General features: G+C 41.2%; 2 protein-coding genes across 2 annotated transcripts; one reads left to right on the top strand and one right to left on the bottom strand.

The window, feature by feature from the left end:
- Nucleotides 1–1449: 1449 nt before the first annotated feature.
- On the bottom strand, nt 1450–2388 carry LOC121650481 (olfactory receptor 11A1-like). The gene has a single exon (XM_042002016.1). The coding sequence runs from the start codon at nt 2386–2388 to the stop codon at nt 1450–1452; it is 939 nt and encodes a 312-aa protein (XP_041857950.1).
- Nucleotides 2389–11216: 8828 nt separating this feature from the next.
- On the top strand, nt 11217–15011 carry LOC121650575 (olfactory receptor 13C2-like). Its single transcript, XM_042002142.1, has 4 exons — nt 11217–12115; nt 13451–13474; nt 13987–14225; nt 14977–15011. The coding sequence occupies exons 1-4, from the start codon at nt 11217–11219 to the stop codon at nt 15009–15011; spliced, it is 1197 nt and encodes a 398-aa protein (XP_041858076.1).
- The last annotated feature ends 503 nt before the right edge of the window (nt 15012–15514 follow it).

Raw genomic sequence — 15514 nt, 5'->3', positions numbered from 1 at the left:
AAAAATAATTCACCACAGTGGTCACTAATAAATATTTTTTTAACTAACTGAGAGTGAGCATTTTTTGGACAAGAAACATTCCAATCAAAGCAAATACAAAAATGGTCGGAGAGTGCAGGGTCAAAAACAGTGACGTTTGAAACATTATAATCCTTACATAAGTCCAGTATATGGCCTCTGTTAAGAGTGGGCTCACTGACATGTTGTGACAGTCCAAAATTTTCTAGCACAGATAGGAATGTTTTAACATATCGATCATTTGGGCAATCAATGTTTATGTTAAAATCTCCAGAGATTATAACACTGCCAAACTTGCTTATGGCAGCTGAAACCAATTCCATAAAATCATTAACAAAGAGAGCAGAATATTTTGGTGGCCTGTAAATTATTATTAAAACAGTTTTGACTCTGCAGGATAGTGCAACAGCCAAATGCTCAAAAGAGCAATACTTGCCAAATGACAGCTGTTTACAACTTAGCTTATTATTGAATAAAACTGCCACTCCACCTCCCTATTCCCCTGTTCTAATTTCATCTAAGAACACATAGTTTGGAGGCACGGATTTGTTAAGAGTTACAGCTCTATTATTTTAATCCAGCCATGTTTCAGTCAAAAGCAATATGTCCAGCTAATGCTGTGTAATAAAATCATTGATTAAAAAGACTTGGAGGACAAAGATTGAATATTTAGAAGTGCTAGATGCAATGGTTCTAAATTTAATGTAGATTCTCCAGCCAAGGTTATTAAGGTTTGACAGAGCTTAATGTTTGAACATACACTATAATGTCTAGGTTTGTGCTTCCTTTTCAATCTGTTTGAAATTATAACAGGAATTTTTAACATTTCTTGGTTTTGTGTACTAATGACATCTGATTGTCAGATGATTTTACTTGCTTGTACAGCCATATCAATGTTCAGGAAGAGATCAAGAAGAGAACTGGGACAGAAGATAGAAGAACCTGGTCTGGAAACGACTAACTAGTTAACAAGTTGAAAAGAATCGTTCTCAGAGTTTGGGAGTTCAAACTGGTCTGAAAGTCTGTGACATGTTGGAACTGCTGTCCATGGCTCAGTCAATGTTTCTATCATGTTTTCCCTGTTTTTTGAGTTGCATTCAGAGAGCTGTCCTTAACTGGTATGAATCACTCATTAAACTGCATATCTTTAAATCCTCAGTAAAAAAAAAAAAAGACCTTACCTCCTCTTCACATCATAACATACTAATAAAGCCACAACAGGAATGTAAAACACATAATTTTCAACATTTTATTCATTCTCATTGCTTTTTGGTTTCCCGCAAATACAATAGAACATTTCATATAATTTAACATTTTTCCACAATTTCAGCAATGAGATAATTAAAATATTTGCTTTCTTTTTACAAATTATATTAATGTATATTCACACGTTTATCTATATTCCTACTTTTTACTTCTACCTTCACGTCATTAGATTACCTTAGTTTGACAGAAGAAGTTTTTCAAGTGTTTAGAAATTTCCGTCATTTTTACTCCATAAATAATTGGATTGAACAGAGGATGATACAAAAATGACTGCACCATCACTGTCAAGCGCACAACCTTTGGAAAGCTGGAGCCCACTCGAACTATTATAACATCAAAAGCACACAAACAAAAGAAACTGATTAAAACCAACAGATGGGGAACACAGGTCTGTCCAGCTTTCCTCCTGACTTCTTTAGAGCTGTGATAGGATATTATAAGTATTCTGGTGTAGGTAAAAAGTATGAATAGCAGAGGGAAAAGTGCAGACATAATCAGAGCAACAGCACCAAATATAGAGTGTGTTTCAGAACTCACACAGTGAAGACTGTATATTGAATTATTACATAAAATTCCATTTAAATTAAATTTGCAGAGCCTCATATTAGCACTGAGTGTTACCAGAACTGCAATAAAGCAAGCAGGCAAAAGCCAAGCTGAACACAGACAAGTAGTAACTGTAGATTTTCTCATGATAACTGGATATTGCAGAGGTTTACATATAGACACGTACCTGTCGTAGGCCATGGCAGCTAAAAGTAAGAATTCTGAACCAGCCAAAGAATAAATAAAAAAAAACTGGAAGAGACAAGCTGAATACGATATGACCGGTTTATCAGACAAAAAGTCTATAAGCATTTTTGGGAAGATATTAGTGCTGAACAAAACAGAGTTCAGAAGCAAAGCTGCAATGAAAACATACATTGGCTCATGGAGACTCTGGCGTGTTGAGATAAGATACACAATGGTGACATTACTGAAGATTATTAAAATATACGCTGTCAATGTCAATACAAAATAAAGATATCTGAATTTGTGCAAGTCTACAAACCCATCAAAGGTTATGTTATAAGTTGTTACATTAAGTGATGAACTATTTTCCATTAATGTTTCCTAAACTAACTGTTCAATAATAAAACACAGAGACTGCAAAGTCAATATGAACAACATGGATAATAAAAAACATTTTCACCTTTTGCATGAAAACCAAACAACCTCCTCTAAAGCATAAACTGCATTTAGTATATGTTCACTTCCAAAATACATAAAGGGAAAGGTTTGATTATGATGAAATGTTTTTGTTAGATCGCTTTATTCTCCAGGGAACTAATTAAACCTTCTCATGACAACTTGGAGGCTCAAAGTGACACTTTAGTTTGACAACTTTTAATTAACCCTTGCAACTTGTATATTGCAACTTTTCATCATCCTGGTGCTTTTCTGCTTAGTTTACGTTGTTTGCTGGGTTAAATATTGCAATTTAGAGATAGTAACCAGTACTACCAAATGTGCTAAATTAGTATCAATTTATAGCTTCTAAAGAAGATAAAACTTCAACTAGTCAAATACACAATTGACTAGTTGAAGACCAATACATTGGTAGTAGGTTTATTAAAATGTCAGGGCCAGGGATGGCGGTAGTGATACTCTAGCATCAAAACTTCGATAACTGCCAGTCAAAATATCAGATTTAATACTTTGAGTTTCCTTACACACTTCTAAGGGTTTTAGGCAATAGAATACTTATAAAACCGACCACTATGTATTACTTCCCTGTCTGTAATGTCACATGATTATAGTAGTCTTTTAGATGTCATGATGCTGCTAGCATTAGTGATGACAATGTATTTTTTTATATTTTACTCGTTTATTGCAGGTTCTCGAGCACAATTATTTGTATTAATATTAACCCCCTAAGAACCAAAGTAGCATTATTATTGCAACTATAAATGAAACAGGCCATATCTCAAAAAAAAGAGCCAAAACCGCAAAAACAGCAGCATTAGCTGACCAAGCAACACTTAGACTCTATTGTCCCAGAGGGGAAATTCTTTTCCACACTGGCTTTTGAGGAGTGCCTCCACTCCTCAAAAGCCAGCTTCACAGCCAGCAGTTTGCAATCCCCCACATCATAATTGCGCTCCGCTGGCGTAAGCTTCCTGGAAAAGTCAGCGCACATATGGAGTTTAGGCGGCTCACCTGAATATTGTGAGAGAACAGCCCCCACACAGGTGTCACTAGCATCCACCTCCACCACAAAGGCCAGATCGGGATTGGGAAGACGCAGGACAGGCGCAGTGGTAAAGCGATGTTTAAGGCCCTCGAAAGCCTCCTTAGCCGCCTGTGTCCACACCAGGGTTTTCGTTTTGCCTTTGAGCAGAGGTGTGAGAGGGGACGCCACAGTACTGAAGCTTCGGATGAAGCGGCAGTAAATGTTAGCAAACCCAAGGGACCGCTGGAGGTCCTTCACAGACCAGAGAAGTGGCCAGGAGGTAACTGCATCAACCTTAACCTTATTCATTCTTACCCCCTCAGGACTGATGATGTACCCCAGGAAGGAGATGGTGGGCTGATGAAACTCACATTTCTCCACCTTCACATACAGCTGATGGGCCAGCAGCCGCTCCAGTACCTGCCGAACATGCCGGGACCTGGTTTTGGAGTAGATGAGAACGTCATCAATGTAAGCGATGACATATTTACCCAGCATGTCTCGTTAGATGTTGTTAATCATGCTTTGGAATACTGAGGGAGCATTAGCCAGCCTGTAGGGCATGACACAGTACTCAAAGTGGCCTGCATGGGTGCTGAAGGTGGTCTTCCATTCGTCCCCCTCTCTGATGCACATGAGGTTGTAGGCACTGTGGAGATCCAACTTGGTGAAGATAGTGGCACTCTGAAGCTGATCCAGAACACTAGGTACTAGAGGGAGGAGATAGCGGTACTTCACCGTGATATCATTCAGTCCCCGATTGTCTATGCACGAACGGAGACCACCATCTTTTTTTTATCGATGAAGAAGAATCCTGCGGCTGCAGGTGTGGACGGGCGGATGAACTTTTGTTTAAGGACCTCCTCTACATAAGCCTCTATTTCCCGCAGTTCTGTCTGGGTGAGGGGATAGATCCAAATCCAAGGGGGAGAGGTGTCGGGCAGGAGGTCAATGGCACAATCCCATGAGTAATGTGGCGGCCGTGGTGTGGCTCTGGTCTTGCTGAATACCGCTGTCAGGTCCTTATAGACCCCCGAAATAGAGGGATCTACTGCTGTGGAGGGGCTCTCAACCGATCTGGAAGCACACCACAGTGCCGGCAATGAGATGCCAGGTAATAAGGAGGGAAATCTCACATCTCTGTCCTTCCAGTGGATGACGGGCTCATTTGCCACAAGCCAGGGTAAACCCAGAACCAGGAGGTGGTGAGATTGTGGAAAAATGAACAAGGAGAGTTGCTCCCGATAAGCCCCCATCGTCAGCTCAAAGTGGGTGACCGAGACCCTGCTGATGGGTCTTCTGTCGATGGCACAGACAGCGATGGGAGTGGGAAGCAGGTGGAGAGAAAAATGAAATTGATGAGCCAACACAGGAGAGGCGAGGTTGCGGCCCCCACGTCAACTAGGGCTGAGACAGGGAAACTCACATTACCAGCACGCACTTCTACTGGAACAACAAATTGATCAGAGCTGCATGTGGGAGGTGTAACACTCACCCTGGGGTCGGCAGAAGGCAGACCTCCTTTATCCCCTTTGGCCCCAGAGACATGGGGACAGCCAGGCAGGAGGTGACTCCCCTCCCCACAGTACATGCACAGGCCCTTCTCCTTCTGGTGCCGCCATTCTGCTGCTGACAGCTTAGCCTGTTCCAACTGCACCGGCTCCTCGTCGGTGTCATATCGGGCAGGAGGATGGATAGCTGGGCCGTGCCGCTGTTGGACATGGGTGTACTGGGTCCTGGTGTGGATGGATCCCCATGATCCCCTGCTTGTTTCCTCACAGCAGCATCAGGGCAGATGTTTATCACTTATAGTATTTTATACCAACGTTCAGTTTGGAGACAGAAAATAGAGAGTCATGTTTTTAAAGAGTGGTTGGGGGCTGCTTGGTGTGTGTGTGTATACATGTGTGTGCGTGCAACTGTGTGAAATATTTTAATGAGTGTTTTTACTGTTATGTAATTCTACTTTGATGTATGTAAAGGCTTGTTTTATTTTTAATATGCATAAGTGTTTTTAATCATGTAAAGCACTTTGTGTTTCCTGCGGCATGAAAAGTGTTTTATAAATAAAGTTTGATTTTGATTTGAATGGTTTAGGACCAAAGTACATCAGTGACCTCTTGACCCAGTATGAACCTACCAGAACCCTCAGGCCATCTGGATCCAGTTTCGTATCAGTTCCCAAAGTTGGAACCGGACATGGAGAAGCTGCATTTAGCGTCTGTGCTCTACATGTCTGGAACAAACTCCCAGAAAGCCTCAGATCAGCTGAAACACTCCGTTTATTTAAATCCAAGTTAAAGACCCACCTATCTACTGCTGCATTTCAATAGTTTTTATGCAGAAGTCTAGCTCTCCATCTGATTCTTTTAAGCTGGAATCTTTAAACTTGATCATGTTTTAATACTGTCTTTCCCGACACTGGAACTTTATTTCTTGCATTTTATCTATTTTATTTTAACACAGTTGTCAGGAACTGTTTTTTTTCTGCCTGCCAAAGTCAGATGACCCACCTTAATTCTGTTGAAGCATGGCTGAAAAGCAATGTCTGACTTTCATTGGTTAAATTTCATAGATTTTTTATTTATTATTACTTTGTCAGACTCAAGTTATTTCTGTGACCATTGTGAATTTTTCTTTCATTAACCAAAAGGCACCAAATATTTTGTCCACGTGTGTATAACCTGACCTGTCTCACTCACTAATTGCCAGATTGTCTTTGTTTCCATGCCTGTTCCCAGACCGATTCCCTGTTGCCGGCCCTGCCTGCCTGTTCCAGACCATTGAATCGCATCTTGGCCCTGTCCTGGATCTGTGTTTCACGTTGTCTCTGATTCCCTGGCTCCGGCCCTGCATGTTCCTGACCTTGCCTTTTGTCTCAGCTCTGTTCAGTGTCTGGATTTACCTGAACCACATTCTGGAAAGACCAGCAATCACAGTGAGTCTCACTTGCAATATTTCATCATCTTGTTATCTCCTGGACTTCTGCTCACTCCTCAGTTCTGTATCCTCCTTCCTGGAAATTTCATAAAGCTTGTTTTTCCTTTTTTCCCAGTCTATTTGTGTGGCATTTGGGTCATCACCATCCCTGTTACAGTACAATCTGGCTAAAACATGGACCCAGCATACAATCCCTTACCACTTACGCTCTTCGTCTGCTGTGAGAAACTACCATATCAGAGATAGAGAACTCCTGACTGTCATATTGGCTCTTGATGAATGGCGTCACTGGTTGGAGGGTGCCAAGGAGCCCTTTCAAGTATGGACAGACCACAAGAACTTGAAGTATGTACGCTCTGCTAAGAGACTGAACTCCTGCCAGGCCTGTTGCTCCCTGTTTTTCATCCATTTTAAGTTTACCCTTTCTTACCGTCCTGGTTCCCGTAATGTTAAGCCTGATGCCCTGTCCTGCCAGTTCCAGACATCAGATGAATCGGCTGTCGGCCCTGAACCCGTTGTACCTACCAGCTGTCTAATAGTTTCCTTGACTTGAGAAATATAGAAGAGGGCAAAAAATGCATTCCGTAATCAGCCTGCTCCCAGTTCTTTTCCACCTGTCTTTTTGTTCCTCCATCTCTAAGGTCAGACATGTTGCACTGGACCTATTCTATTCTATTCTATTCTATTCTATTCTATTCTATTCTATTCTATTCTATTCAATTCTATTCTACAGTCATTTAAAAGACGCTTTTATCCAAAGTGACTTACATTTGAGAGTAAGAACAACACAAGCAAGAATTCAAACAAGATGGGACGTCATCATTAAGTGGTAGTCAGAATGCTGTGAGTCCAGTTGGACCCAGGTGCTGTCATGTAGTGCTAGAGGCAGTGCATATAATTTTTTTGTTGTGTAGAAGAGTTAAGCTAAGTGCAGAAATGCTTCTTTAACAACTGAGTCTTTAGCTTGCTCTTAAAAGGACTCTGCAAATCGGACAGAGTTTGGTAGGTTGTTCCACCACCGGGGGACAACAGAGGAGAAGAGTCTAGCTACTGATTTTGCACCATGTTGTGGTGAGAGCACTAGGTGTTTTTCGCTGGCAGAGCGTAACTGTCGAAATGGAGTGTAGCTCTGGATTAAGGAGTGGAGGCAGACAGGAGCCATTTGGGTTATTGTTTTGTAAGCCAGATGCAGAGCTTTGAATTTGATGCGTGCTGCAACTGGAAGCCAGTGAAGAGCGATTAGCAGCAGTGACATGAGCTCTTTTGGACTGGTTGAAGACCAGACATGCTGCTGCATTCTGGATTGTCTGCAAAGGTTTAACTGAGCATGCAGGCACACTAGCCAGTAAGGAGTTGCGGTACTCAATGCATGAAATGACCAGAGCTTGCACCAGGAGCTGTGCCATGTATTCAGTCAGGTAGGGTCTGATATTCCTGATGCTATAGAGAGCAAATCGGCAAGATCGAGCAACCAAGGCAACATGGTCTTTAAAGTTCAGCTGGTTGTCTACCATGACACCAAGATTCCTGGTAGAAGACATAGGCACAAGGGTGAGAGAGTCAAGCTGCACGCTTATCTGTGGCAGTAAGGAAGGATTGGCTGGAAAGACAATAAGATCCGTCTTGGACAGATTTAGCTGAAGGTGGCGATCCTTCATCCATGCGGAGATATCAGCAAGGCATTGTGATATTCACATTGAGACAGTTGTGCCATCAGATGGGAAAGAAAGGAAAAGCTGAGTGTTATCTGCATAGCAGTGGTAGGAGAAGCCATGAGAGCTAATGATTGCACTGAGTGAGGAGGTGTATAGTGAAAAGAGAAAAGGGCCAAGCACTGAGCCCTGAGGCACTCCTGTTGTCAGCCCATGTGATCCGGACACTCCCCCTCACCAAGATACCCTGAAGGATCATCCTGTGAGGTAGGACATAAACCACGAGAGGACAGATACTGATATGCCAAGCTCCGAGAGTGTGGAGAACAGTATATGGTGGTTGACCGTGTCAAAGGCGGCAGACAGGTCATGCAGTATGAGGATTGACCAGTGGATCTAGCAAGCCGAAGGGAATCAGTAACTGACTGACATTCTTCCAAGCTTTTCTGTCACCCAGGTATCCAAAAGACCCAGCAGGCCATCCAGTAACATTTCTGGTGGCCTAGGCTGCTAGAGGAGAGGATTACGTTAAAGCCTGCCTCACTTGTAACCAACATTAGACCTCATGAAGACCTCTGGCTGGATTGCTTCACCCTCTTCTTGTTCATCATTGCCCTTTGTCTCATATATCCCTGGACTTTGTCACTCGTCTGCCTGCATCAGATGGTCACACTGCTGTCCTTACCATTGTGGACCGATTCAGTAAGATGGCTCATTTTGTTCCCTTAACCCCTTAACTTCCTTCTGCTAAAGAGACTGCACAATTGGACCTACTCCATGTTTTTTGTTTGCAGGTCTCCCGGTAGATGTGGTTTCTGACCAGGGTCCTCAATTCACCTCAGTGTTTTGGAGGAAGTTCTGTGGTCTGCTGGGTGCCACTGTCAGTTTGTCCTCAGTATTTCATCCTCAGACCAGAGGCCAGACAGAGAGTCTAAACCAGGAGTTGGAGACTGCCCTGCGATGTATGGCCTTTCAGGATCCCTCTTCCTGGTTATCGCACCTTCTGTGGATTGAGTATGCTCACAATACCCTTATCTGCTCCTCTACTGGTCTGTCGCCTTTTCAGTGTGCTTATCGTTTCCAACCTCTGTTGTTTCCTGACCAGGAGAAGGAAGTCTCTTGCTCCTCTGTTTAGGCCTTTATTTTCTTCCACTGTTCCTTCCGCCTGATTGTGCCCACCTCCGGGTCCCCCCTGCCTGCCCAGCATGGTGTTCTGGGGGATGTCGGGGGCCATCCCTTGCGGTAGCGTTCTGTCACACTCTGCTGTGACCTCCTGCTCTTTGGCTGTGCAACTCCCTCTCATCAGCTCAATCATTTCTACCTGCTTGCGCTACCTGATAATTATCTCACCCACTATCCACATCTTGTTGTTATCTCAAAGTCTGCTCACACAAAGAGCAAGTTTGTCCTGACAATCTGCTCTGAAACGGCTCATGGTGACAGCCACAAAAATTAAACTTGTTCAATATTTACGACCAAAAATCTTCACGTGTGTGGGAAAAGCCGATGATTCCTGTATTGTGACTCTGTGGATTGTGACATGGAACGGAATGTAGCCAATCAGAGAGCGAGCTGACTGGGGAGCAAGGAGAAATATAAAGTTTGGGATATTTCTCTTAACAATAGTCGCAAGACCACCATCATTACTTCATCTGTGTCCTCTTCCAATGTTGGGTGTTGTGTTTTCCAGTTGTTGCCATGGTTCTTCTTCTTCGTTTTTGTTAGATTAAGTTTGATCATGCAAGATTTCTGGCTCGGAGGACTAGATTCTAGATAGGCTGTGGGACAGAATTGTTACGTGTGTGTTGCTCTGTGCTGAGATTATTGGAGCACACCACACACTGTTTAATGCCTGATTCTTTTACCTTAATGGGAGGGGTCTCTAACAGATAAAAATCTCTTAATATTTAGAAACTCCTTGTATGTTCCCAGCTTAAGAGTGAAGTTTGTCTTTATAGATGCCATAATAAACCTGTAAATTTGTTTTTCTCTATTGGCGCTCGACTTTCCTACTCTTTTTGTCATTTTTCATCATTGTGGAATTTCTCCATGGAGACTTTTTGCTTCCATAGTTCACCTTCACCTCAGTGGGAGCAATAACATCCATAACATTTCATATTTTAGCATTGAAGCTAGTGACAAGTTCATTGACTGAACCGTCTAGGAAGGCAGGTGTTAAAGAAAAGACCTGGTTAAAGAGCTGACTCATGTTTACAGTTATATACTGCTTTGTGATCACCTCTATTAAAACAATTTGTGTGCACTGAAAAGGTTCTTGCTCTCTTTGAGTTATGTGCTCCTGCGTCCCTACACTGGGACATCAGTGTCTGAATGTGTGTGAATGAGTGAATGAGATGTATGATGTAAAGCACTTTTGGGTATCCCAAGTGCAGAAAAAAAAAAAAAAATTATATGCACTGCACTAGCACTACATGACAGCACCTGGGTCCAACTGGACTCAAAAGCGGTCTGACTATCACTTAATTATGATGTCCCATCTTGTTTGAATTCATGCTTGTGTTGTTCTTACTCTCAAATGGAAGTCGCTTTGGATAAAAGCGTCTGTTAAATGACTGTAGAATAGAATAGAATAGAAAAGCTCTATATAAATACAGACCATTTGCCATTTACCATTTTACATATGACTGGCAGACAGAAAAAAAAGTAGTTCCTGACACTGCTGTGATGGACTGAATTTTTACCCCAAATCAGTAAATTATCAATATTCTAAAATGAAAATCGTGCTAGAACATAAAAAATTGGTATTCGTAGTATCGATACACTCTCACCTTGGTTCAGACTCTTCGAAATCAGTAAGTCCAGAGTGTGTTCTTTATTGTTTGTGGGCTCTGCTACATGCTGAATAAGCACAAGGTTATCCAGACTGTGTGACAGTGTGTCAAGCCTCCAGAGATGTGATCCTTAGAGCATTTAACAACCTCATAAAAACCTTCCGCAAACTCATCCTGCTCTGTTTGAAATACTTCAAATGATAATGTACTCAGTTTAACAAGTGTATTTTAAATTGAGGAAATGAAAAAGATGTTCGGTGCAGGGTAAATATTTGTGCAGCATAGAATATTTCTCTTTTTCTCTTTTGAACATTTACAATAGTTATTTGCTAATTTATGGATGACAACCTAAACATTACCCAGATAACTCTTAATGGGTATATAGAAATGAACAAATACAGGTATTTATATTTTTGTGTAATGTTTACAGCATATGTTTTAATATTCTGCAGTAATTCTGCTATAGTCTACCTGATCTGGATACACAAAAACCTCCATGAGCCAATGTATGTCTTCATTGCAGCTTTGTTATTTAACTGTATTCTTTACAGCACTTCTGTTTACCCAAAACTTTTGATTGACTTTCTATCTGAAAAACAGATCATATCACATTCAGCGTGCCTCTTTCAGTTTTTTATCTTTTATTCTACAGGTGGTTCAGAATTCTTACTGCTGGCAGCAATGGCCTTCGATAGATATGTGTCAATATGTAAACCTCTGAGATATCCAGCTATAATGAATAGAAACACTGTGAGAGTTTTCCTGGTTCTAGCTTGGTTTGTTCCTGCTTGTCATATTGCAGTACAAACAATACAGAGTGCTCGAGCTGAAATATGTCATTTTAATTTAAAAGGAATATTTTGTAACAACTCAATCTTTACACTTCACTGTATGACATCGAATTCAATTACCATATTTGGACTCATTTGTTTGTTAAATCTTGTAATATTCCCAATGCTTTTCACTGTTTTTACATATACAAGGATATTGCTAATATCTCATCGCAGTGGTAAAGAGTTCAGGAAAAAAGCTGCTGAAACATGTTTACCGCATTTGTTAGTTTTAATCAGCTTCTCCACTTTGACTTTATATGATGTAATTATAGCTCGAGTGGAATCAGATGTTCCAAAAGCAGCACGGTTGATAATGACTTTACAAATACTTCTTTATCATCCTTTGTTTAATCCATTCATTTATGGGTTTAAAATGAAAGAAATTTCTAAACATCTGAAAAAGTATTTTACTTTAACCTAATTCTAACTGCAAATACACTTGTTTATGTAATTATTGAAATTACAGCCACTACTTTGTGAGTTCAAGTGTGTGGTTTTAATTATGAAAGGACACCATCTGCTGTTAATAATCAGTAAAAAACTGGTGATATCCAATTTACATCATAAAGCAGTCAGGAGAGAAGCTGCACAGCCGTGTGTCGCTCGCTAGTGGTTTAAATTACTTTTTTTTCTCTTATATGGTATAATCTGTCAGCTTTTCCAAAAACGTTGCATATAACAACGGCTTTGCAAGTTGTTTTGTTGTTTTTGTTTTACAGTAAGGATCCCTTTCTCTTTGTTTAGATATTTCCCAGTACATCTGTTTCAGTTAGAGGTGCATGATATTAGACTTTTGGTCTGATATCTGATATGCCAATATTTTACAACTTATTTGACTGATAATCAATACTGATATTTCCCCCACACACACCTAATTGCAGAGATTATCTGGTTTCCTCTGTTGTAATTGAAATATAGTATTATCCTGCATACCTTGTCAGCTTGGCCTGTTGGCAAATGCAGATGTAGAAAATTACTCTGTGCAAAATAAGAAAAAATGTTTTGAACTTGAATTATGTATAACATGAAAATACTGAATCATGTGCTTCCGATCCAACTTAAAACAGACTTGGATTATGTTCTCCCAATGTCTGTTATATTATCAGTTAATTATGTTGGTGGATAGGCCAATATCCGATATTTAATTGTGAAGCCGACAGTTAACACCATTATTGTGCCAATATCGTGCATCTCCAGTTTCAGCTAGTAAAGCAGCTCATTTTCACTTTCTTTGTGAGGATTAAACCTACTGGTCAGATGCTTAGAAAAAGGCTGTAGCCAGATTTGTGTTATATTTCAAAAAGTTTACACATACATAGTTTCCCAGTAGTTAGTTTCTCTACAATGTATCACGAGAGACCAACAGTCTTAATTCTTGAGTGTATTAACCCCCCCCCCTTTTTTTGACACTAACTTTATCTCTTCCTTTCCCAATTTTATACTAAAGAGGGGTCAATCTACAAGCTTAAAGAAACACATTAAGAGAATGAGAATGAAAAAGTGGTATAATGAAATGCATTTGTTTTGTTTTTTTTTTAGGTACAATCTCATCTCCCTGTGATTCGCAAAATGGGGGGGTTGCTCTGAAATACTCACAGCTGACATTAATTTGAACTATGACTGCTTCGCTAACACTAAACATCTGCAACCTCAGGTTTAAGACATGTTCCTGTTCCTAAATCACAAATGTATAAAACATAGATGAATCACAAATTGTAGTGGCTCAGGTTGCATTTTGCTGTTCAGAAAACAGAAGTTTGTGTGTGTGTGTGTGTGTGTGTGTGTGTGTGTGTGTGTGTGTGTGTGTGTGTGTGTGTGTGTGTGTGTGTGTGTATCCCTGCCATAGAGGAAAGACTGTCTATCCTCTTGTTACAAAAGTTTTATGTCTTTCTTCATTTTAAAACCTAAAAATAGAAATAAATATGTGGTTCTTCAAAAGTAATAGTGGTCTTTTTTTCAAAAGGTCTCATAACTTTTGCAGCTCTAAATGGGTTTTATTCAGCTGAGCTGAGACAAAAATGGCTCTTTAGATTGTAAAGGTTGCAGGTTTAGCAGCAGTTTTCACTTTAAACAGCAACAGCTAAAATATTTCCTAATAAAGAAAATTAAATATTTATGACAAAGAAGATGAAATTTTCAGGCTTTACTAACTAAAAGGTAAAAAGTCAGCAGGAGGCATTTAAAGCTGTGAAGCTGCTTCTTTCTAGGAACAATATCTGATAAATTTTTAATCATATCAATCAGGGCTCATAAATAATCACCTCCTCCCTCAGCCACCACCTTATCGTAAAGGAGGAGTTTGCTCGTCCTGACGATCCTAGGAGCTATGTTGTCGGGGGCTTCATGGCCCTGGAAGGGTCACCCAAGGCAAACAGGTGTTTAGTGAAGGGACTAGACAAAGCACTGCTCAAAGCACCCCATGACGACAAAAAACTTGGACCCAGGTTTTCCTGGCCCGAACATGGTTCACCGGGGCCCACTCTGGAGCCAGGCCTGAAGGTGAGGCACAGAGGTGAGTGCTTGGTGGCTGGGCCTTTGCCCATGGGGCCCGGTCAGGATCAGCTCAAAAGGGTGACATGGGCTCACCACCTACAGGAGGGGCCAGAGGGGTCAGGTGCAGTGTGAGCTGGGCAGCAGCCAAAGGCAGGGGCCTCAGTGAGACCTGGAGGGATGTGATTGGGAGGAACGGCCACCCTGATCTGAATCCGAGTGGTGTTTTGTTGTTGGACTTCTGGGCTGTGTTCCATGCCTCTATTGTTGAGGCGGCCAGCCGGAGCTGTAACCGTAACTTGTTGGTGGACACCAGCAGTAAGGGATGCCGTCAAGCTGAAGAAGGAGTCCTGTCAGGCCTTTTTGGCCTGTGGAACTCCACAAATTGAAGATTAGATTTTGTTTGTTCCTGTGGAAAACAATGCTACAGTTGTTGCTTTATACGTTTTTTGTAATACATTATTTAATTAGAATTATAAGCTATAAGCTAGCTATTATTTTAGCTATAAAGGGAATTAATTGAAGTTTAAGTGTAGCGATTAAAATTACCACTGGTGGCTGAATGAACCCATTTAACCTGCAATAACACGTGGAGGCATAGCTATAACTGTTTATCGATTAAACTAATAAAAAGAATTTGAGTCTGGTCTGCTCATGCTTCCACAGCTGTTTTCCATCTGCTTTCATCAAGTCTGCCTTTATGAGGACTGCAGGAGCAACCAGGCTGTTTCTGTGGTAAATCAGGCTCTCACCAGTGTTTTTTGTGCTTTCAGTCGACTACCTTACCTTGCATCTTTCTCATTCCTAGTGTTGCCTTGCCATCCCGGGATTCCATTTCACCTCAGCCGCCAGTCTTTTTCTTTTTCGCTCATCTACCTGCCTGCTCGTCTCACTACCTGCTCAGGAACCACAGCAGCTACCTTCCACTCTAATCAGAATTTCCACCAGGATACAGTATGCCACCCACTAAAGATTGGATTATTGGATTTTTCTGCCTGGCCGGAACTACCATTTATTGTTCTTCTCTCCTCCCAGAGCTCCGAATACCTGGAACCCCTTGTTCTTGCTGCTCAAACACCTGTGAATAATGAAACTTTTCTGTTTTACAGCTCTCACTCCTCCTTTGGGTCTTACTTCCTTTTTGTTAGGACAGCTAGACTCTAGCTCTGACAGTCATGAGCACTTTAATGTAAAGTTCCAGGGAATCAAAGTTAGAAGATGGGGGCAGCATTGGTACCATTAAATTCAAATAAGACATCCATAGTTTGCTGTCTGTAAGACATTCTGATAATGATTTTGTGGAGTCTTTGT

This window comes from Melanotaenia boesemani, chromosome 12 (genome assembly GCF_017639745.1).
Source record: "Melanotaenia boesemani isolate fMelBoe1 chromosome 12, fMelBoe1.pri, whole genome shotgun sequence".
In the NCBI taxonomy this organism is placed as follows: domain Eukaryota; kingdom Metazoa; phylum Chordata; class Actinopteri; order Atheriniformes; family Melanotaeniidae; genus Melanotaenia; species Melanotaenia boesemani.
This window is presented reverse-complemented; position numbering and strand designations above follow the sequence as displayed.

Bases quoted from the DNA above. Each gene is read 5' to 3' on its own strand.
- LOC121650575 (XM_042002142.1), top strand. From the start codon at position 11,217: ATGGATGACAACCTAAACATTACCCAGATAACTCTTAATGGGTATATA. The intron at 12,116-13,450 runs GTATTTTACTTT...AGGTTGCATTTT, and splicing joins ATTTCTAAACATCTGAAAAA to GCTGTTCAGAAAACAGAAGT. The intron at 13,475-13,986 runs GTGTGTGTGTGT...CTCCTCCCTCAG, and splicing joins TTCAGAAAACAGAAGTTTGT to CCACCACCTTATCGTAAAGG.
- LOC121650481 (XM_042002016.1), bottom strand. From the start codon at position 2,388: ATGGAAAATAGTTCATCACTTAATGTAACAACTTATAACATAACCTTT.